At 38.4% G+C, this 23,849-nt stretch overlaps 1 protein-coding gene across 1 annotated transcript in view; it reads right to left on the bottom strand.

Annotated features, from left to right (window-relative positions):
* Positions 1-23,512, bottom strand: part of LOC140235524 (uncharacterized) — a 60,884-nt gene extending 37,372 nt beyond the window's left edge. Inside the window, exons 1-4 of the mRNA XM_072315547.1 lie at positions 23,300-23,512; positions 20,623-20,739; positions 9,791-9,945; positions 765-867 (exon numbers count right to left, since the gene is read on the bottom strand). Of these exons, the coding sequence (XP_072171648.1) occupies positions 765-867; positions 9,791-9,945; positions 20,623-20,739; positions 23,300-23,406 (482 nt within the window). The 5' untranslated portion in view covers positions 23,407-23,512. The remainder of the gene's footprint in view (positions 1-764; positions 868-9,790; positions 9,946-20,622; positions 20,740-23,299) is intronic.
* Positions 23,513-23,849: the final 337 nt, after the last annotated feature.

Below are 23,849 nucleotides of genomic sequence, written 5' to 3' on the forward strand. Positions count from 1 at the left end.
TCTGTGTGTATGTCTGTCTGTGTGTTTATTCATGTCTGTGTTTCTGTATATCTCCCTGTCTGTATATCTGTGTCTACTTGTCTGTATATCTGTGCATCTACCTGTCTGCATATCTGTGTGCACATTAGTCTATCTGTCTGTCCACCTGTCCGCCTATATATGTGTCTTCTAGTCTGTATTTAATCTGTATGTCTATTTGTCTGTGTGTCTGTGTGTCTACCTGTAGCTTATACAGTATGTGTATGACTGTCTGTGTATTTGTGTGTCTGCCTGCCTGTAAGTGGGTATTTGTGTATGTCCCTGTGTATTTCATGGAATGGGTGGCCAAGATTTATAGCTTGACTCAATAAAACATACAATTGAAACTAGAGTAAAGTCACCGCTGTTCCATCAGGACTCCAAATAGGTGGGAAAGTGACTTTACAATATTCTATACAATATCACAGCACAATTTCCGAGGCACATCCCCATTCACTTTAAATGATTAAACGAGAAACATTCTTTGCACAAAATAGAAACTTGCATAATATTCATCTTCCTAAAGGCAAAAAAAAAAAAAAAAAAATCAACAGACTCAAAACTAAATCGCAGCCTTGAGTATTGAAAGACCCTATTGAGATAACAATAGAGAAGAATACTAAATTGTAGCTAACGCACTTTAATACTGCTGACAAAGCAGCATGAACATTGTACGTACGGTGTATTCCATCTGGTACAATTGAGCCCAACATAACCTTTGTGATTTGTGTTTCGTAAGTTCTTACCGAATCTTGTCGATGATGTACTGACGATCGCTGTTTTTCACGTCCTCCCCATTGACTTTCAGAATTTCATCCCCAGGGAGGAGCTTGTCAATCGATGGTCCACCTTCAAAAGACAATCAAGCACAAAATATTAGGTCCACAAAGAAACTGAATTTGCTTCCATTTATTTCAGATGGCCTTTCTGATGGCACAATTGTAGTCATTTACTGTTAGTCATTCTACATTGTATGTGCATCATCATTGAATACACATGTACCAGTACAATCTTCTTCTTTTTTTGTGTGTGTAGTTCCACATCATATTTGGTACTTCTTTAAAAGATGTACAAATTGATTCTGAAATGTTACGAAAGTGAAAGTAACCGACTTTCCGATGACAAGTACATTGTAAAACTTCAATGAAAGATACAGAGTTGGCATTGAAGAATTCACAGTCTGAAGTCCATAATGGCTGACCACATCCTGAACAAAATTAGAGCTAATGACATCTTTTCAAGACACACATCTTTGTGGGGAAAAAGCCCACACAAAAAACAAAAAAAAAACCCCAAAAACAAAGCCAGCAACTCTGTGAGTCATTTTTCATGGTTTCTAAAAAAAACAAACAAAAAAAAAACAAACAAACAAACAAAATTGCTGGTATTTCCTGTAAGTCATTAGAGTCATTGAATGTAAATGAAATGAACACATTGATATTCCTAACTGAATAAATGAACACATTGTAATATTTCACAACTACAGATGATGAAACTATGTCATGGGAAAGTAATGTAGCTTGGGTCAACTCTTGATGACCAAAAAAAAAAAAAAATAGAAGAAATGGATAACTAGTACACCAGTATTCATCAAATTTATCTAGGTGCATGCCTCTAATATTCATTCCTAAATATGTTGAAACTTCAAAAGATGCAACCTTGCAATACAGTAATCTGTGTGGTACAAGTTATGTACACATGTTGGACAGAATCTTGAAACATGAGTTGGAGGAATTTTATTTTATTAAATCCATGTACCATCATCACTGGTTAAGAAAACTACAGCAGTTTGTGATGTCATAGTACAACAACAATATTTAGAAAATATGAAGAAAATTCAACAAAGTTTAGACTTTCTAGTCTGAGCACTTGATTTTATACTTTTTTATTCAGGTGGCTGGGGGAATGATACTACCCTCAAGACATCATGTCAGTAACAAATTGAAGGAATGTGCAATTTTCATAAACAAATCATTTGCATATTATCTGTGGAATTCTCTTTATACCTGTATGTTAAGGACATAAAATGTATTGTAAATATCCTTGTCCTTTAGAATGTGACATTAAACACACTGTTGTACATGTAGTCTTCATAACCAGTAATGGTAGCATGAGAACTTTAACCCTCTATGTACCAAAGAGTCAAATGGGCACAAAGTTCACATGCAAAACTATGAGCAGGTGATATAATGTAACACGCAGAGAGTTAAAGATTCATAACTTTTAATTGGATCTAGTGTGATTTTTCCCTAAACATATGACATGTTCTACTACTTTAAATAGCTGCACTCACTCAATCCGCATAGGTCTAAATTTGGGATAAATTACTCCTTTTACGTTTAAGATAACAAGATACACAATGACAGTTGTAGTTCATCTCTTCTGCAACAACCAAACTAGTATCAAACAAAGGATGACCAGATATCCCTGGTGCACGTGTAGAAATGTTCAGTAAATTTTTTCCGCTTCTCTGCCAATACTGGCAGATCCACATGACGTATGTAGCTACTACAGACGTAATCAGACTGACTGGAGAGAGGGAGCTGGAAATATCGCTTTGATCAGGCTGCCTAATTTGACAAATTGAGATATTACGACAGGTGAAGGTTGAAAACTTCAATTATTACGCTTCAAAGTGCATCACCGTACATGGCACAACAACAACATCGACAACAACGGCGAATTATTACTACCAAGTATAAAGCATCACCAAGTACGCCATCGAACGAGAATGACGAAAGGTAGCCGCTTTTGTCAAGGGTGACTTAATCAAATGATCTTCTCATTTACGCAAATGTCATTAAGCCATTAAGACACAGCAGAATAGTTTTGGGACATGGGGCTTCCTACGTCGGGGCGGGGCAATGCATCTTTGTTTGAGTCAGACATCAAATGTTCCCTGCTTAAAGGTGAGCCATGACTTGTATTTCAGTCAATTTGACAAGAGTCCTCCATATTTTGTGGATCTCAATCTGATGATCTCAAGCAAAGACCCCTAACTGTAGATACACACATTATAATATATGAGTTCATCAAATTTTCTGAATTTTCTCATGTGTCAATGAACTATGTAATTGCTTGGAACTACATGCTTTGTTTACTGTGTATCTGTGGAAAGTTTTCCAACCTGCACCTTAAAAGAACTACGACAACATGAAGCCACTTATAGTTATTTGTTAACGCAATTTTTGCCTCTTTCTGCCCCCCCCCCCAAAAAAAAAGAAGAAAAAAAAAAGGAAGCTTTTAATGGAACAGTTCATTCACTCTTGAATGCACTATGAAGATCATATTAGTGAAAGTGCAATGAAAGTTGAACCAAGTGGGGGCTTTTTCATCAACTGCATATCAAAGGTCAAGGTATCTAATGTTACCACTACAATTTTAACTCGTATGAGAAAATGTTAATTTGTGCATTTATGAAAACAAAATCTGGGTGAAATAATTCATGAATAGAATGTAAATTACTAGCTGTCAGCATCGTTCTCATTCAAATTAAAGTAACTCATTATAAACAAGATATTGATGAAACAGGACTACATACATATGTACCCATTCATGTATTGCAGAAGATGTGTGTTTCCAGACATTTTTGGAATACATGTACAGTATACCAAGACAAGTAGTGTGGGATTTCATCGTCTATTCAAGAAATTGCCTACTAGCAGTATTTGAAATAAGAGTATTGCACAAGCCCCAGATACAGTTGTGTTCTTGATGGCACACTGTACATCTTGAGTGTATATAGATGGTAATTTATCATTAAAAAGTTGTGACGCATTTTCCAGATCTAAGAGAGCTCTAGTGTAGACTTAAGCAGAGCCAGCAAGTGCCCATCTACCAAGTTCATGCATTACTGGGTCACAAACAGATTACAATTGGAGTGCAATTGGAAATCTCTCGGTTCTCTGCTGACGGCGATTGGGAAATTCTTGATGGTACTTTCCAAATCCTCTCCACAGCTGTGGGGATTTCTTCTATCAAGGCTGTGGGGCGGGAACATAATCGCTACTTCCACATTTAGCACCTACAAACAAAGTGGCCATTTACTGCACGGATTCCCGCAGCTTTGAACCAGTCAGCACGCTGCTTTGTATTGATGGCTTTGAGATTATGCTGCCGAGGTAAACAGAGAAATGGGCCATTCCCACGACTGGGTAACTTAAAGGAAACTTTGAGCACAGATGCTCATGATGCAAAATGCACTGATTCTGGAAACATTACTCTAGAGAATACATCAAATGACTTTTGAATGTTAACGCACTTGTATCATCTGATCCTGTATCTGTAGCCTACATGCCCTACAATGTACATCAGCCACCAATACCACTTAGCTGACATGTACACTGTACAAGGATACTATTGTATGTTGAATATTACAGATTCAGTATTGCTGACATCACATTCTTATATGACCTATAAATTTTTGATACTAAGTTTATTCTGTGAATATATGTGAGAGCAAAATGAGTGTCACTACAAGACTGAACAAGGAAAAGTAGAAATTACGCGGTGCGTAAAATATGTCCCCGCCGGAAGTAGCATTTAGCAGCAAAATGTACAATATCGGTAAAAAATCAAGGTCAAAGGTCAAAGAAGTCAAAGGTAAAAATTCTGTGTAGAAGTTTTGAAGCCCTCACCTAGTGCCATCACAAAAAGCAAACGGAATCAAAATCGGGTTAGAAATGGCGAAGGAGTAGCATTTTGTAGCCAATGTACAATGTAGGTCAAAAATCAAGGTCAAAGGTCAAAATTCTGTGTAGAAGTTTTGAAGCCCTCACCTAGTGCCATCACATAAAGCAAACGGAATCGAAATCGGGTTAGAAATGGCAAAGGAGTAGCATTTTGTAGCAAAATGTACAATATAGGTCAAAAAATCAAGGTCAAAGGTCAAAGAAGTCAAAGGTCAAAATTCTGTGTAGCAGTTTTGAAGCCCTCACCTAGTGCCATCACATAAAGCAAACGGAATCGAAATCGGGTTAGAAATGGCGAAGGAGTAGCATTTTGTAGCAAAATGTACAGTACAGGTCAAAAATCAAGGTCAAAGGTCAAAGAAGTCAAAGGTCAAAATTCTGTGTAGAAGTTTTGAAGCCCTCACCTAGTGCCATGATATAAAGCAAACAGAATCGAAATCGGGTTAGAAATGGCGAAGGAGTAGCATTTTGTAGCAAAATGTACAATATAGGTCAAAGGTCAAGGTCAAAGGTCACGACTGAAATTCTGTGTAGAAGTTTCAAAGCTCCCATGTAGTGCTATCATATAAAGCAAACAGAATCAAAATTGGCTCATAAATGACAGAGAAGTAGCAAATTGAAGATTTTGATCACACACGGACGCACACACGGACGGACACACGGACGGACGGACGGACACACGGACGGACACACACACGTACGGAGCCCGTTTCATAGTCCCCTGCTCGAACTCGTTCGGCGGGGACAAAAATCAGATGGCATTATGTTTGAACTAAATGCAAATCTATGCACTTGAATATAATAATACTAATCATTCCTGTTAAAGACACTGTTTAACAATGTATGAATATATGTCAGAGTAAAATGAGTGTCACTAAAAGACTGAAAAATCAGATGGCACTATGTTTTCAAGAACTACATTGTAAATGCAAATTTATGCACTTGAATATAATAATACTAAATCATTCCTGTTAAAGGCACTGTTTAACAATGTGAAGATTCAAATTTTAGAAACTATCACACTTTGCTGACTGATTTGGATGATGATGTTCAAATGCATTAAAAAAAAAACAACTAAAAACAGTATCAACAGCATAGAGAGATTTTGAGAATTATGCTGTCACTACCATGTACCAAGGAAGAGATACATTGTACTGTAAATGAACAAATCTATCACCACAGTAATAAAGGCACTGGTCACATGAATGGTTGAACACTACTTCCTACTGGAAATTTAGCATAGGAAAAGAATGTTTAAGGCATTTCCCCCCCCCCCCCCCCCACAAATATGTTGTAGCTTAGTATTTCCCGACAGCATGTACAAATGTACAAGAGGTCTGGTGGCATGGTATGGTAGAGTAGGGTACGGTACAAGGTACTCTCGGTAGGGTGAATTATCAAGAACTGGCATATATTCTACACCTCATTATTAGAAAGGCATACTGTAAAAGTAGAAATTTCTGCAGTGGTGAAATTTTCACACATTCAAACAATCAGAAACCAGCATGAAAATAAAAGCATGCGAATATATATACATATTTTTTTTCTTTTTTGGCTTGCTATACATGTATATATCCAGTAGTTTGTGTCTTTATTCTACAGTAGCAGTAGGAGAAAGCAATATAAAAAGCAATACACAGTGAAAGAAGAAAATTGAAGAAAGGTATATATATATACATTGAGTAGTATGCACTTCTCCATTCCTTCCATCTGCACTTTTCATGCTGACATCTACATGTATTTTGTTATCTGGTGGAATACCAAAAGGCTACTGAAATATTCATCCATTGTACTCTAGTCTTTGTACACTTGGTGTTGTTGTATCCTGCTGAGCAAGCTCTTTGCTGGAAACCCCTTCAGAAGTGTTACAAAACCACTTACATTTTTGCTCCCTTGGTTTGTGTTTTTAGTTTTAAGAGTACTCTTTCATTTCTTGAGAACTGCTTTTTTTTCTTCCTTAACATGCTTTCAGGGTTTCTTGGTCTTTTTGTCTCTAAAAAAGATCAACACACACACACACACACACACACACACACACACACACACACACATACACACATACATGCAAAGAAAAAAACAGCAGATACAATTCAAGACTGTAGTCTGCTCACAAGACCTGCCCTACTGCACCTGGAAATGGATAACATCCACTATGACAGCCATATAAATCTGTCAAACTAAAAATCCACTTCTACTAGCTGCAAATCATCAAACCTTGCATAAGATATAATTGCTGGCCCAGTATTGATAGTGTATGATGCCTTCAAAAAACAAACAAACAAACAAACAAACAAACAAACAAACAAACAAACAAACAAACAAACAAACAAACAAACATGTTTTCTTTTTGTTGCTTACCCAATTGCTGATTACCTACACAGTAATTACAGTCTTATTCTTACAAAACATTCTGAAAGAGATCCTGTAACCAGAGCTGACAATGAGTTTTCGCTACAATTCTTTTCTGAATGGCAGTGATAATATCTTCTAAAAATGTATGTGCACATACCCTGTATTAAAAAGAATAAAATCTTAAACTTTACACACTGAAAATGGACATCAAGAAAGAGGGGATACAAGAGCAAAACAAAAGCAACAAATGTTCAAGTTTACTGTTTGAAATAACTAAAACTAAAGCCAAGCAAACCAAATGATAAAAGTTTCACTAGAATTTGCAACTTAGAATGTTGTAAATATAGAGCCAAATTTCAGAGTTCCAAAGTAGTGACATTGTTCCACAACATGGTTACATAAATCAAAATGTGATGTAAACATTGTCACAGTGTCAGTCTTCTGCTGACCTGCACACACACACAAAAAAAAATAAATAAAAAAAAAAAATTGGCTTATCTTTCATCTTTAAAGCAATACAAAAAAAAAACCAAGCAAATGATATGTTTTTGTATCAAACTACGTTGAAGTTCTAATGATTTTAGTCACGTTGACTATGCTCAAAGGGGCTTTGTCAATGTCTTAAAGTTGAGTGCTACTTTCCAATCATTTTTAAGTACATGATTATGATCAGTATCAACATTTGTGAAAACACAAGAAACCGAAGAATGCTACACCAGCTCACTTTCATTGTATAATGAAATAGTCAGGTCAGTTATTTTTTTCTTTACTATAGTCATCGAGCAAATTACATTAATTTAAAGTACATTTTGCAAGTAACATCTTATTAAAGTATTTGATTATGACAAATGCATTGCTCATGGTGTTAGATTGAATGAACATATTGTGTGCCACTAATGACAGCCATATTCACCCCTTAAAATGAGAATGACCTTTATATCTAAATATCAAATATGAATACACAGGTAGATGCATTGTACAAAATAATGTACATGTATGTACAATGTATGTCTGCCAATAATCCATCCACACAAGGCATATGAACTTTAGATTTGCAATGTCATCTGACTTTCTGCTGCATGGGCCACCCAAAACTGACACTTGAGATACAGTATAATGACATTGAACACTCACAGGAAAAACTTGATGGGTTTTGATCAGCGGAATGAATATGGCAGTACTTCATGGTATCAGATGATCACTTAGTGACAATCATCTCCCTATGTTAGATTTATAATCATGTCATGTCAAGTATCAAGAAGATACACTCAGGAAATATTATTTGGGGGGGGGGGGACTCATCCACTTTTTTGTAGGTGGTGGTTGGATAGTCCCTGCCCAGCATGAATGTGTGTGTCTGAATTTAAATGTGATCATATGTGACCTAACCCATGAGAGTACCATCGAGTCAGTAATTTTTTCAGTGCAGCATACAGCTGTACTTGCACTTGGAGGGGCTACAAATCATCTTACTAATTTAGTTTAGACATTTGAGGCATCATCACATTGTTTGATAATGCTGGTACACAAATATGTGTTACCAGTAGACTGAGCTAGATAGAGAGATAAAGAGTGAAAATGTCAGCTGGTACAGATAAGCAGTTTGTAATTATCTCATGTACACATGGGTACAAATGACCTTTCTTTTTATCTCAGTTGGTTTATTAGGCACTTCATTCGTTTTCAAAGCGGCATAATGCATAAGCTTGCCCAACGTAACAATTTATGGAATTGTGTCAAACAAAGAATGAACTTGCGCTTAGACCAGGTAACCAGAATAATCCGTCACTTGACATTTTAGCAGCCATGCATATGGATTCATTGTTTTGTATTGAATGTAATATAACATTAACCTTTTTCTTTTGATATTGCCGAATACCAGGCTTGCTGTCAGGAGGATGTGCTTGCAAGCACCATTTAGATAAGGATCACATGACTAATCATCACATCACAGATGCTTACAAGTATCTCAATGAATTAAGAAACCAAAATGCCTGTTGGTACAAATGACCATTTTCTGCTCACTCGCAAAGTGGAATTACAAACTGGTCTATTGAACAAAGTGCCTCTTGTTCACGGCACTGACACCAACAATTTGACAATTCAATACCAGCAACAATAATTGCTGAAGTCCTGTGTGACGTTAATGACTGTGGGCAGCCTGATTAATTTGTTAAACCGTAGGTAAGTAGTACAAAATACAAGAACAGACAACCCCAGACAGGGCACAAGTAGCATCAAGTATACACTAATCGCGCAAACAAAAGCTTCAGTAGCCTACACACACACACACACACACACACACACAAATATCTTGCCCTCATTATCTTACACTTGCAAATGCCAGGGCAAATTACAAATGGTAGAACTCTCTAAATACAGCAACTGTTACAGCATAAGTGCCATAAAATAGGAATAAAGCCATATCAGCCTGACACAAGTGTACATTGAAACATTTCTGCTGCACTGCATCTTTAATAGTTCTATTCAATGAATCCTTCATTTTTCTAACACTGAAAAAAAGAGAGCACAAAGTCATTTTGTTTGAATTTCTGGGACATCATCTCACCATCTTGTACAATGTACATACCATACCAAATCAACAACTGTGACATGCCTGGTATGTTCCACACGTGCATCATCTCTGCGAAACTCGAAGGAAAAATATCACAAGAACAAACGAGTTGCACATGAACAGTACAATTTGTATATACTGCATATGAACTCACCCTCTGTGACAGAGCGGATGACCACCGGTTTCTCGCTGCCCGCGATGAAACCGAATCCCAGGGCCGCGTCCCGCACCAGGACGACGTCGCGCTGCTCCGGCGGGGCCTCCTCCAGGTCAAAGGGGTCCTCGCGAGTCGTTGTGCACGTTCGGTGACTGCAGGAATTGGAAGGAATCAAAAGAATGCCAAATACTGGTATGGGGGGAAAATGCTGAGCTGAGTTCCTTCATTTGGTATGCCGTAAAAACACCATTAGTAGTTCAATATTAAAATGTGTGGGCCCCTTTACAGTGTGCATATGGAGGGCTTACAACCTCTGCAGAGTTTAAAGGAAGAAAAATTGTGATCCAAAGTAAATCACATATCATAGTTCACTTCCACAATGGGAAAAACTATGTAGTATATTAGGTACGTTTCATAAAAAGTCAGAAAAAATATCCATACGTAAAAAAAATATATTTTGTCATTTTTGAAGGAGGGAAATTTTGACATTATAGTGATACATAATTGTTGGCAGGAGTGGATGTGTGTTGTGCATATAATCCAAATATGCCTGAATGACAACACTATAGAGCTTCTCCAAAACACTATTGTGTGTTTCATATTGTGGGTAGAATACTGTACGAGCTGAAATTTTCGCGTACAGATATTTTCGCGAATTGCTACTTGGAGGACATTTTCGCGTGTTGTTAATTTCGCGGTTGCGAGGGTCTAACTGAACTTAGTTATTTGCGCGTGGTTATTTTCGCGTGTTGTTATTTTCGCGGTTCAAAGGCGATTCGCGAAATTTGCGAAAATGAAACCACCGCGAAAATTTCAGCTCGTACAGTACCTCATTCTGCAATAAAGATGCAAATGCAAGGCAATCAATACACTTAGTATGTGATGGGTTTGCCTATTCCAGGTATATAGGTATCTGAAACACAGGCTATAGACAACCAAACACAATGAAAGGGAAGAAAAAAAAACCTTTACTACAAAACATGTATGTTTGTTGCACGTAACATTTTGTTTTTCTCCCAATCCAGTGTTTCATAAAGCTGTTCATAAAGTACAAATGACTTAAGAATGACTGGTGATCAGTTCTCGTGCTGAATTATTGAAATTTTGATAAGTATAGCACAGCACATCAGAACTGATCATCAGTCGTTCTTAAGTCGTTCGTAACTTTACAAACAGCTTTATGAAACAGGGCCCAGGACAGGAGATAAAAAATTGAAAGGGGTCATGTATTTATACAATATGAAGTATGAACAAATAATGAGGAAACACACACACACACACACACACAAAAGAAGAGACTCAAATTAAATGCTAATGATGACCACTTGCCAATTCAGCTCATAGACTAGGTATATCAATATTGAATAGATAAGGAGCCCTAGGAAAAGGTTCCAAGTTGCAGAGGCCTCTCCAGCTGGCTGGCTTTCCATGATTTTCGACCGTTTCTATATTATTCAAGCTGGAGCAATCATCGCCCACATCAACATCCATGCATCTCTCTGTCTGTCTGTCTGTCTGTCTGTCGGTCTGTTCGTAGTTTTGTTTTTATTTTCGCTCTCTATGTTTTAGTCTCGGTCTGTTTTTCTCTCTATCTCTCTGTGAGGGAATCCCGGAGAAGGATGCAGCAATTCGCACAAACCGAGGAAAATGCAGACTACAGGCACGACAACGAGGAGGACGACACAAATTTGACATTTCAAATGGGTCTCGAAGGAGGGTCCCCCTGCTCCTGCTGCATTCCCATGGGCAGGCAGGTGAAGCTGTGTCAACACGGCGCAAAAAAGCCTTTCACATGTCCTCTTAAAACGCCCACCACAAATCTGTCCAAGCCTTCGCCCCGGTGTGGCCACTTTTCGGTGCAGAGTGCAGGAAAAAAGGGGAAAAGGGACAATGCTGACAAATGTGCATAAGCTCGAAGTAGTATATGTATGATATCCCAATCTGACTGACTGAATACCTCCCGGTATCCACTCCCGAGAGATATTGAGAGAGAGTCAAGTGAAATCTTGGGTCTAAGGCAGAAATGTCACAAATGAAAAAGAGAACCATTCCTTGCCTTTCATATATCAAAGTGAGAATGGAGCTATTTTAAGGTTTGACTTTTCTTTTCACACTTCCAGCCGTTGCGGAAAACAAAACAAAAATGTATCACTGTCTGGAAAAGCAGTCAAAGTACACAGAGACAAATCTTTGGTGTCGCAAATTTGTTGTGGTAGTATCTTCTCTCTGGTAGCCAGCTAGTCTGATTTTTTAAAGCCCCTATTTGTTTTCTCTCTTTTCTTGATTTCTCTCCTTTTCTTTCAAAAACTGAAGGATTTGAAACCGCAGTGTTGATGACTTCCTTGATGTAAAGAAGTCATTATGATCTGCTTTTCTGTGATCAGATGGCAGGGGTACTTACTTGCACTCCCAACTCATAGTTGAGGATGGAATGTGTTGCGAGTGTAATGATCTAGAAAGAAAAACTAGATGAAATGCCTGCAGGCCAAAGCTTATCATCAACTGACCTCACTATGGAGTGCAGAACAGTTAAAGTTTAAATTGAAAAAGAAGAAAAATGTGAAAATATGAGTGATATTTTTATGCTATGGCTGAAATGTGGCTTAGTGTAGCTATTTTGGAAAAGCAATAGAAATGTCTGCAGGCAAAACTAATTTTCAACTGACCTTACATTACAATGGAATCATAAAAGCAAGAAATTATAACAATAGCACACCATTCTATTTCAAGAAAAGGGTGTTATGACTGACATTTTTTGACCTGTTATGTTCAGCTCAGTATGTTGTTTTTCATGTCTAACTTTCAATTGACGGGAAGTATAAAAAGACATAACATCAAGCTTGAATGCACAGCCTTTTTGAGTGTGTGTGTGTGTGTGTGTGTGTGTGTGTGTTTGCATTTGAGTATGTGTCTGTGTGTACGTGTTTGGGGGTTTCTTCCTTTTTATTTCATTTGGTCTTTCTTTATTACCCACCCTGAGAATCATTTCATTATCAATGAACGTGTTGAAAATTACAGGTGTGACAGGGGCCAAGGCCTAGCAGTTACCAAACCTCCCTTGGTACATTTCAAAGACTTCAGTCTGAAAATTTGGCACCCGACTGTGGCTGCGATGGTGACATGCGACCTTCACTTGTCGCACCTGACCCTGCGACTCTGCCCTCCCGTCAGGCGAGAAGGTGTGGCCGCTGGTGACAACCCCACTGTTCCCCCACCATCCTACGTACCTGCTCCTGTCCCTCCGTCACCCTACCCGTTGACACCTCTTTTCCTCATATCACCCTATTATGAACTGATGGCTTTTCATGCGTGTTTTTTTTTTTTTTTAACTCTGGGTGTCTTGTGTATTTCACCTTCTGCCACGATCAATAAACACAAGGTTTGACAAGTGAACTCGGGGGACTGCCTCCCATTGAATGACACAAGGATTGTATCTGCGGCGTTGTATATGCCACAGGAAAAAAAAAAACAGGTGTTCCATTCTACGGAAACACAAAAAGACTATACAAGTAATTCTCCCTCCGCCCCCTTTCTCATTGTTTCTTGCAAAGCTAAACACAAAGTAAACACAAAGTAATCCACGTTAAGAATGACCAGAATATCAAGTACTGCTACGATAATAAAGAGAAAATAAAATGCACCAATAATACCTAATCAACATTATCATTATCATTATCATCATCATCAATATTACTAATGTGTACTAAATACACTGTGCTACTACCACTACCACTGCCACTACCACTACTACTACCACTACTACTACTACACGTGTGTACTACTACTACTACTACTATTAATGATGATGATGTTGTTGTTGTTGTTGTTGTTGTTGTTGTTGTTGTTGTTGTTGTTGTTGTTGTTGTTGTTGTTGTTGTTGTTGTTGTTGTTGTTGTTGTTGTTGTTGTTGTTGTTGTTGTTGTTGTTGTTGTTGTTGTTGTTGTTGTTGTTGTTGTTGTTGTTGTTACATTCAATGCATTTTTATAAATAAATTCAAAGCTTTATCATGCCATAACTTTTTCATTTTTTTCCTGGGTATCATGCTACTTCGACTATTCTGCTTGCTTGCACTGACTTCGGATAGTTGAGTCAGCTCTCTCATTAAGATAATTTGACAGCTCCATGTACAGATTTGTGGAATTTTTTGTTCACCTGTGTAGAATCTATGCATGTTTTTTTCTTCTGTTCTGCTTTTTTGAGCCCCCACTCAATGCATTCTTGCATCCTTGTTCATCATGATTTGTTATCAAATTTGTAAACATTCTTATTCCCATCCTAATCACTATAAATTCCAAAACTCGGTACCCAGTTTAACATATTAATAGTTACAAGTTCAAATATAAAATTTCGAAAATCATCCAGAACCCTTTATCATTATAAAGTACAGAAGGTTGCATTGACAGGGGAAAGAATTTCTGTTTGCGAAAGGATTCCATCACTACTTTACTTCATCAATGTTTGTACCTCAACTCATTCAACCAATCCTCCCTTCACGTCCCATTTTCTGTTTGTTCCATCGTATGCGGCTCCTATCTGCATTTAAATGATCTGATCTACGGCAGATCAAAGAAATGGCGATAAATGGTACAATGATATGAATACCATGATACAGATTTAGCGCCATTGTGGTTGTATGACAATACCCCTAAATAAGGAAGTTAGTAGTTGACTCTACATGCATTTGACACAAGCCACAAAAGAAGATCACTCCTTTCTATAACAGAACCAGTACTGTCTATTTTTGGATCCATCTCCATTACATCTCCATGCAAACTCTTTGCACTGTATCATGAGTGGGCAAAAGCGACAATTCTACTTGTCTTGGCTATCCTCAACCACAAGAATGTTAACCAATTAAGGCTGCGTTCATGCGAAACAAGAATTGTGTTTCTAAACACGTTTAGTCGCTAAACGTGTTTTAGCGACTAAACACGTTTAGTCGCTAAAACATATCTATCTGTTACTTTATTCAAAAGGCAGAGTAAATAATGCTAAACGTGTTTAGTTGCGTTGCGTTCATGCGATTTTTCCATTTAAACGCGTTTCAAAACGCCGATCTGAAACGCAGAAAAAAGGGCATTTTGAATCATGATTCTGCCAGAATCACGATCGCCGAAACCGCATGAACGCAACCATGATTTCAATCATGATTCTATGACGTCATTGTGCGCTGTGCGCATGCGTGTCTCATGGGGTATCCCACAGCTTCTTGTTCTGTTCGCATGCTTGTGTACGTCTTATGAATCGTGTGTTTCGGTACCATACTTGCACTTGTTTGTTTACATCAACGCCATACACCGATTCTATTATATAGCTGTTGATTGAGTTGATAATAGTAATGGCTGCAGCGCTGTGTCTACCAAGGGAAAACAATTGGAGAGACGAAGAATTAAGATTATTCCTCGATCTGTGGGCAGAGCCGGAATGCCACAGCTTATTGGAAAGTATTCACTGAAATAAAAACGTAAAGGCCTATAATAAACTGACTGATCAGTTGGCATAAGGAGGTCTACTGGCTCGAGTTGCAGAGACATGGTCAAACTGTGCAGTGCGCTGCGCAATGGCAAAGGATGAGCAGAGCCAGAATCAGCGTTGCGAAAGCCCGCATGAACGCTCTTCCGCTGAGACCGTGATTTGAAACGCCGTTTTGAATCATGGTTCATGTTTGTGATTCTGGCTACGAAATTCACATGAACGCGGCCTCAGTCGAAGAACCCACAATTCTTTGGTTTCATTGTACTTTTTTTTTATTTTGTCATTTGTTGCTACTAGTACATGCACATTTCATACCTTAGAATAAATACTGCTTGTTTATTTGAGCTCTACATTGTATCTTGGCCACATAAAACTTGTACCTTTGTGTTTGTTTGTTTGTTGGTTGGTTTTTTCAAAATCATTACAGCCTCCAGAGTACTAAATCTCTTGCAGATCATTAGGTTGGCAATATACAAATGTACTTCAGAAAATTTAAATCAAACTTAAACTGTCCATCTCAATCTTTATTTTTCTGAATTTGCACACATTAAATGAATACAAGCAGTACCATCTGATCTTTATGTAATGCCAATTTAATCCAGGACTACTGTATTTGCCAGCATTATTTTTTTCCCAGATAATTCAGGGCTAAAGCTCCCTTCCTCATTAAAGTCATTACTGCTATATATTTTAAACTTAAAACTCTACAAAACTTTGATGTATCAGGGTTCAATTTTTCCCTCTTTTTTTTTTTCTTTTGAGAATATATATGTTCAAAGAAGATATTTGGGATTTTTGTCCGCAAGAACGAGAGAGAGCTGTCAAACATGACATCATCACATTATTCAATATTTGGCAACCTGAGTACTTGCAATGTTTATGTCTCCTTTTGTTTTAAGGACATCATGTGACACTTTAAAATTCTAGAGTGCTTATTCAATGTCCCAATTGAATACTGTAAAACGAGGAATGTTTGCATGCATTTTACAGTGTAATTTCGAAAATTTCGCGAGTGCCAAGATTCGCGAAATTAAAATGCACGCAAAATTTCTTGTTTACACTATAAGCATTGAACGTCAGTGGCAATCTGCGAAAATTTCAAGCCACGAAAAAGGCCGTCGGCTCCAATTCGCGAAAATTTCGTGCCGCGAATATGTCATGTTTTACAGTAACACTTCCCTTTTTTATGTTATGCTCGATTTCACTTGATTTTAAAAAAAAAATCAATTTTGATGGAGAGTGGACTTTCACTTGAAGACTGTCTGTCTTGCATTGGAAGCATAGGCAGGCAGGGGCATAAATGGGTTTAGATGTCTTGCTCAGCACGGCAGTCAAAGTTTCACAAACTTGAAACTTTTATTTCTCGCTTGTAACAAACAAGACATTCGGTTGGAAACCACTTGAAGTGTTCGATTTGTTTTCTCTCTTTCTCTCTCTCTCTCTCCCACTCTCAATTGCATGTGAGGTATTCAAGGTCTTGGGCCACTTTCATATGGATAGAGAAACATAATGGCGATGCCGAATTGAAATTAGGATTACAATTACGATTATGATTAGAATTATCATCCGTACACACGACCACGGAAGGCTTCGCGGATTCTGCGGTTTTGAATTCCAGAGTGAGGAGAGGAGGTGTGGCTTCTTTCTGAGTTCCCATCAATCAATTTGAGTGCTTTGACTGCAGTGCGAGCATTTGAAGTATGCAATTTTTTTTTTTTTTTTTTTTTTTTTTTTTTTTTTTTAAGAAGTGGTTGAAAGGTCATCGTAAATTCTGCCCCTCAAAAAACATAATTTGGAGTTCCAGCCCCTCAAAAAACATAATTTGGAGTTCCAGCCATACACATGACTGATTTGATTCTGAAAAATCATGACTGGAAAATACCTCCGGAATGTCATTTGAATCACAATCGGAATTTTTATCTAAATCATCACCAACCCCCCCCCCCCCCCCCCGCAATTCCAGTTTGCATATAACACACGGTCAAAATGCATCATTTGAATCATTTGAATTACAATTGTGATTCAAATTACTCACACTCGGTACATGTGAAAACAGCTCTGGACACTCCTGCAAGTGTAAACCAGTCACAAAAACCAAAACGATGCAGAGAAAATAGCTCAGATAGTAAATCAAGTCACCACAGCTCCTTCAAGTGACAAAATGAGCTCCTGGGAGATCTGGGTTCGGAAGAGAAGTTGCACCACAGAAGCTTACAGAGCAGAGTAATAGCTATCATTTATTCTCTATTCTATTTAAACACAGCGGGCAGAGTGAACTGCACTGTACTGACAAAACAACATGCAACTACCATAATATCTTCATTCTGACAATTAAATGTTCTGTGTTTCACTTTAGATGTTGCTTAAACCTTCATTTTAGGAATACTTCAGACTGTGAAGAGGGATTTTATTTCTATTCTTTAACAATGAGGGCAGAGTGAACTGTACTACACCTACAATATATGTGTAACATGCAATTACATATCTTCATTCTGATAAGCAAAAGTACTCTGTTTCACGTTGATAGATGGTGATTAAACCTTATTTCAAGAATACTTCAGACTATGAAGAGAAATTTTCATTTGTTTTTTCCATCAGGTCTGCCACTGGCAGACCCGAATTTTTCTGGCAACCATGTCATTTAGTGGTAAAACAGTAAAATGTCTTTATATAAAGCAGACACTTTAGGATCAGCAAGTGGTATCCCACACAGTCAAGCCAGTGGCATGGATGACAGAGAACGGATAGAAGACATTCTGGCTCTGCTCAAAAGGAGCTGACTCACGTGCATCACAATCTTGCTTACCTGCATTTTGTGGTCACCCGTACAGACAAATCCGACGCAGATTGAGCCATGACAATTTGTCAGAATGTTTAAGCTATATATTGGAGGACAGTCAGTGACTCGCAACATTGTCTAATTGCACTGTTTACGATGCAATATATTCAGCGAGTCTCAATTTTCCGTGAATAAGGACTTCCTGATAATTTCACGAGTGGTTAAATCCGCAATTGTGGATTTAGAGAGGTGAATGGAGAAATGTACGTTTTCCCCGTCACATTGAAGTCGAGATCAGTGTAAATATTTTTCGCGTGTTGTTCAATTTGCAAATTATAGCATCCAACTTGCATACCGGTAATTTGCGATAATAAAAAAACTAATGAAATATCTAAGCTGTACACAGTACATTTCATGCCATACTGCTCTGATAACAGCTCCAATGCTGTGACTTTTCTGTATGACTGAAATCCTGCACATCATAATTTACATAATGAGCAATACATGAGAAAGCCTAACATCATCCATCTTTTGAACATTAAATCAATGCCAAAAATGGTAGCCCACGTTTACAATGCACTTACTTCAATAGGCAATATTGAGCATGAGCAACACATTACAATGCAAGAGTTGAGTGGGAGATTCCATTTTAGTTCCATGCTACATCCCTAAACAGTCATGAAATATGTTCATGCAAACCCAGTAAAACTGAAAAAGTGCTTCACTTAAGGGCTTTTTACACTTGTAAATTTTTGCTTAGCCCCGGACTATCGGTGGGGCTAAGGGGGGGCCTTAGCCCCACCGTTGGTACGGGACTATCCTTAGCCCACTTTCTGTTTACACTCGTTTTTGCCAAAGTGGGCTAGCCCCACCGATAGTACGGTACTATCTGGCCCTGCAAAATAGCAGGGGTTAGCACCGCAATTGCGGTGCTAGCACCGCAATTGCGGTGCCAAGCAAGTGAGTGTAAACAGAACGAAAAAATAATCCTGGGCTAAGCGACGGAGACGAAGTCCGACCCTCACTGACCAATCAGAAACGAGGTAATCAAGTGCTGCCGGTGCGTGCGTGTACGTGTACAGTACACAGCGTGATTATGAATATTCATGTGGTTTGGAAAGTCCGGGGCTAAGAAATACGAGTGTAAAAACGTCAGTTTTCTCCTTAGCCCCGGACAAGAGATAGTACAGGACTAATTGGCGAGTGTAAAAAGCTGAAAAAATTGGTACGGGACTAACGATAGTCCTGGGTCAGAGAAAGTCCGGGGTTAAGAAATACAAGTGTAAAAAGCCCTTTAATAATGATGCCAATTTCAGTGAATGCTGCCAGATAACAAATTGTCCATCCGATACTCATTTTGTATTCCTTACCCTAACCCCCCCACATCTCAGGCAGGCAGCCTGTGTACACGAAAAGTGCATTCCTAACAATCAACTGGTAGCACTTTACATAAATTTGCAATCCCTTGCACACTGTATGTTGAGAGGTGTGTCTACAAAACATGTGATCCACCAGACAACCCCACACTACCATATGTCAACCCTTACATCCAAAGAACGATCTCATGCTCTGTCATGCCCTACATGTATCAGCGATCAAATCTTTTTTTTTTCTTTTTTTTTTTGTTCAAATGTGTACGTCATTGATTTATTACCAGTGTTGATGTATATCTTCCCATGTTGAGGTCATTTGGAAAATTAGAAATGCTTACATTAATATGCACTTTTGCAGACACTTGTACATGCACAATGACAACACCACAAAACGCACGGACACTCCTACACAATATATGAATATATATACGCGCGTACATATACACATACACACAGTTCATAAAGATGCATACACAGAGTTCTAGATCATATCAATCCAATTACAGAGTAACGCAAAGTTGTGGAGTTAGCCCTTTTAAAAGAAGAATATATGTATGTATCATGAACAAATCAATCAATAACAAAGTCAGACAACTATTCTGATGATTTCTACACTTGTATCGCCACCTTTGAGACATCTATATTGCACAGGAGTCCAATGATCCAAGCTCAAGGCAAAGCATTGACACATGTACAGCTGTTTGCCCTTCAGCACTTGGTGACACTGTACGCTGATATTTGATCCGATGCCTGCAATTGTGTTTAAGTGTTTCCTTTTTTTTTTTCATACAAATCTTTCGTCACAAAAGACTGCCTCCAGCCAATGCCGGGGAATCGTACAGTATGACAGTTTTTAATCACTTCAATGCCTTTCCTAGGCAGTTTTCATTGTTTGAGGAAGTGCTTCAATCTACACTATCCCTTTCTCCCACCCTGAAGCATAGAAGAGATGATTCAAACACACAAAGGTGATCACTTCATGAATGAAGTCTACTCTTCCTGTGGGTGGTGGAAAAAAAAAGAAAACACACCCCCAAAAAACAAAGATACACGAAACAAACAAACAAACAGGAAACGTAAGAGGGATCACAGATAGCAACACTGAATCAAAATTTGATATCTATGAATGGGAGGGGGCGGCGTAGGGATAAGGTCCTTAAGAATGTGGCGAATCATCAAAGAAGATACAAGCAGCGTCTTACTTGATATAATATTCCTTGCCCTTTTTGTCTCTGGCAGCCTCCCATCCGTATGGCAGCTCTCCCAGCTGTGGCCAATTTGAGCGGGGCGGTATCCAATGGGATGTCTCGTCGTCATGGCTACGGAGACAGGGCAAAAGACGAAGAGAGAGAGAGGGAAAAAAAACTCAAACCTGATGACGACATACATTTACGAATGTAAGAAAATGAAGAGAACAAACAAACAAGGGTACAGAATATAGAAATAGTTTGAATTTAAAGCAGTTACATCATAACATTTTTCTCATCTCTTGATTCTTCACAATCTAAAACCTTGAAGCATTGCAATTAGCTGCATGGCTTTGATCATTATCGCCAGCAGAATGACTTTGTTGTGACAGTAACTTCTGGCTCTAATTTTTCTCACACAGTGTGATGGACCTTTCTTACAAAAAAGGTATTATATTTCAATAAAGGTAATACATGGAGGAATAGTCATACTGTAAAAAAAAATAAAAAAATCATCAACAGAATAGATATCGAATAACAGATGTAATAAGCTGAGAGTTTTGATCAGAGGGCAAACGAAACTGATGCAAAAAAAAAATAATAATAATCAATTATTTCAATGCGCTAACACATCTGCATCCTAGGGAGTTGCATCCCTGTTTCTGGATAAAGAAACCCCTCATTATTGCAACAGAGGTATCGTAATTTGTGAATAAATGTGCACAATTATTATTTTTCAATCTCGGAATACCAACAACAAAGATCTGTTGTCTTTTATTGTAATAATGAAAAAAAAAAAAAGACTCAGAGGCTGTCAGATCTAAAAAGAAAAAATATCTCATTCCACTTCCTCTGCAAGATCAAATGAATTTGTTGCCATGGTGCACTGTAATGGAAACTGCATAATAGATTTAGTCCATTACATTGATAGGTCTACTGACATTCATGTGCAAATGGCAGTAGTGTACTAGTCAGTTGATATTCACTGTAGGGTCCCTTACAGACCCTTTCATTTCTTGATGTTTCACATACTTTTACAGTGGCCTGAGAAGATAATGTGGGTGTCTTCAGGGACAAGCTCTTGCTGACACTAAATAATCTTTAAATTCATCTTGAGAAAACACATTATGTAATATACAATGCAATTATTATTTTCAGAGAGCATGCACCCTGAGATTTTCTGTGCTTTAACTGTATGCCAAAAAAAGTTTGAAGGGGAAATTTAGGAAAGGCAAGTAAATGCATGTTTTTCATTTCTAATTGGCCTAACAGAATAAAGATACCACTGGATCATTTGCCTCCGAAAAACAGTTGCACTCCAAAGTCATATATAAGATGAAAATATCCAAGGTTGACTACAAATTAACCTTAATTTGGAAATGAGCAAAACAGAAAGTTTCTGTGACTCGAGATTAGCACATCCTGGCAGCATGAGCTCTAGTGCACAAAAATGTTTTACCCACGCACACACACAAGCCATAGATAGTATTTTGTTTGGCAATACTAGTTACTTTTACAAAGAACTCCACTGTCATGACACTTACATTACTGTATTACAGTAGACATTGTACAAACTGACTGTGACCACTTTGGGACACCAGTTCCACAGTCTTCAGTCTTTCCTTGCCCTATTCCCCCCCCCCCCCCTTCTCAGTCTTCCCCATCACTTCAGTGGCTTCTGACCACTTTAAACCGAGTATACATTGCCTGTGTTTTGTCTCATCAGATGACAATGGGGGCCCATTATGTCAGCATCCCATTCAGGGTTCCATCTCGGACAGCATTGCTTTCAAACAGATTTCGGATGAATGGAAATCGCTGCAGGAATAAGCCCCATGAATTCCACCAGGCAATAACTGTTTTCCACCAGGCAGTAACTGTAAGCAGGGACTTGAAACGCTCCCCCCCCCCCCCCACCTTCTTAATAATCCCGATGCTTCGGTGACTCAATTGTTCCCCTAACACCAAGACTCGGTGAAAGCCCTCTAAGGAACACAGAGCTCTCCCTGTCGAGCTGTTTGTATGGAGTTTATGTATAGTGGTGGACTGCCGAGGAGAGGACATTATTGGGATTCATGCTAGGTATTTGAAATTCACATTTGTGTGTCAAGTACCCATCCTGACCCATGACTTCAAAAAAAAAAAGAAAGAAAAAAAAAAGACAATGTCAACGTGCAAGAATAGTACAAGCTTGCTTTATTTTGAGAACTAGAGAAACAAATAAGCACTCCCCTTCCTTTTTACGAGGTACATGTCCACGAGAAGTGCTCTCGCTAAACTTTATTACTCGAGGAATACAGCACACAAGTACTGCAATTACCATTACGAGTCTGTTACCTTTCAATCACCTTTTTTTTTTTCATTCACAAGCATCAACTATATAGGTCATTATATATAACCTGTGTATGTAGGCCCATACCTTGAACCAGATGGTGGTGAAAGTAGTGCTGGCCACTTGACAAGATATGAGCAAATAAACTGTATGATAACGAGTATTCCTACTACTGTTTACGCAATGAAGACGCTCTTTAATACCTGGTAGTTCCAAACCTTTTTTTTGGGGGGGGGAGGGGGGATATGACACTTGATAGATCATAGTACAATATGTTGTGTATTATAAAAATGTTAATAAGTTGTGACCATGATCTATATTTTATTTGTCAATGTTTAACCATGGCAAAATTGGACTTACTTCAGATAGTAGAGGCGACCGTCTTGATTGAGCTTGGCCTGCCAGCCGCAATCCAGAATCTTGTTTAAACGTGAGAGGAAGTTGCCCCCAGCACTGTCAGTATCCATGACGAATTCTGCACTCTCATCATCAACGAAATGAATTTGCAGTCATATCACGTTTGATAGGACAAGGCGATATCTAGATTGCATTACTGCATACAACCGTCTTCTCCCCACAATTCCAATTTCATTCACGTATCTTCTTATGCCGACTATACGAACAGAAAAAATTTCAAGGTCTTGTGTGTCCTCTCGGGCCGCTAGCCTCTCATTCCATTCTCTATTTTGAGAAATAGTGAGATTCTCGCTAACTGTAAATATATTTCTTCCAACTACGATTCCGCAAGCCAATAAATCTCTTTAAACACAAAATTTTGTCATTCGCACAAGGCAGACATCGGCCAATGCTCCGTGGGAAAGAAGGCGGCACTTAGGGGTTGCTTCCTCGTTTCTGTGAAGCTTGCCTTTGAAGACATTTCCAGAAGGGCAGTCGCATTTCCAGAGATGAA

This window comes from Diadema setosum, chromosome 11 (assembly GCF_964275005.1).
Source record: "Diadema setosum chromosome 11, eeDiaSeto1, whole genome shotgun sequence".
NCBI classification, from domain to species: domain Eukaryota; kingdom Metazoa; phylum Echinodermata; class Echinoidea; order Diadematoida; family Diadematidae; genus Diadema; species Diadema setosum.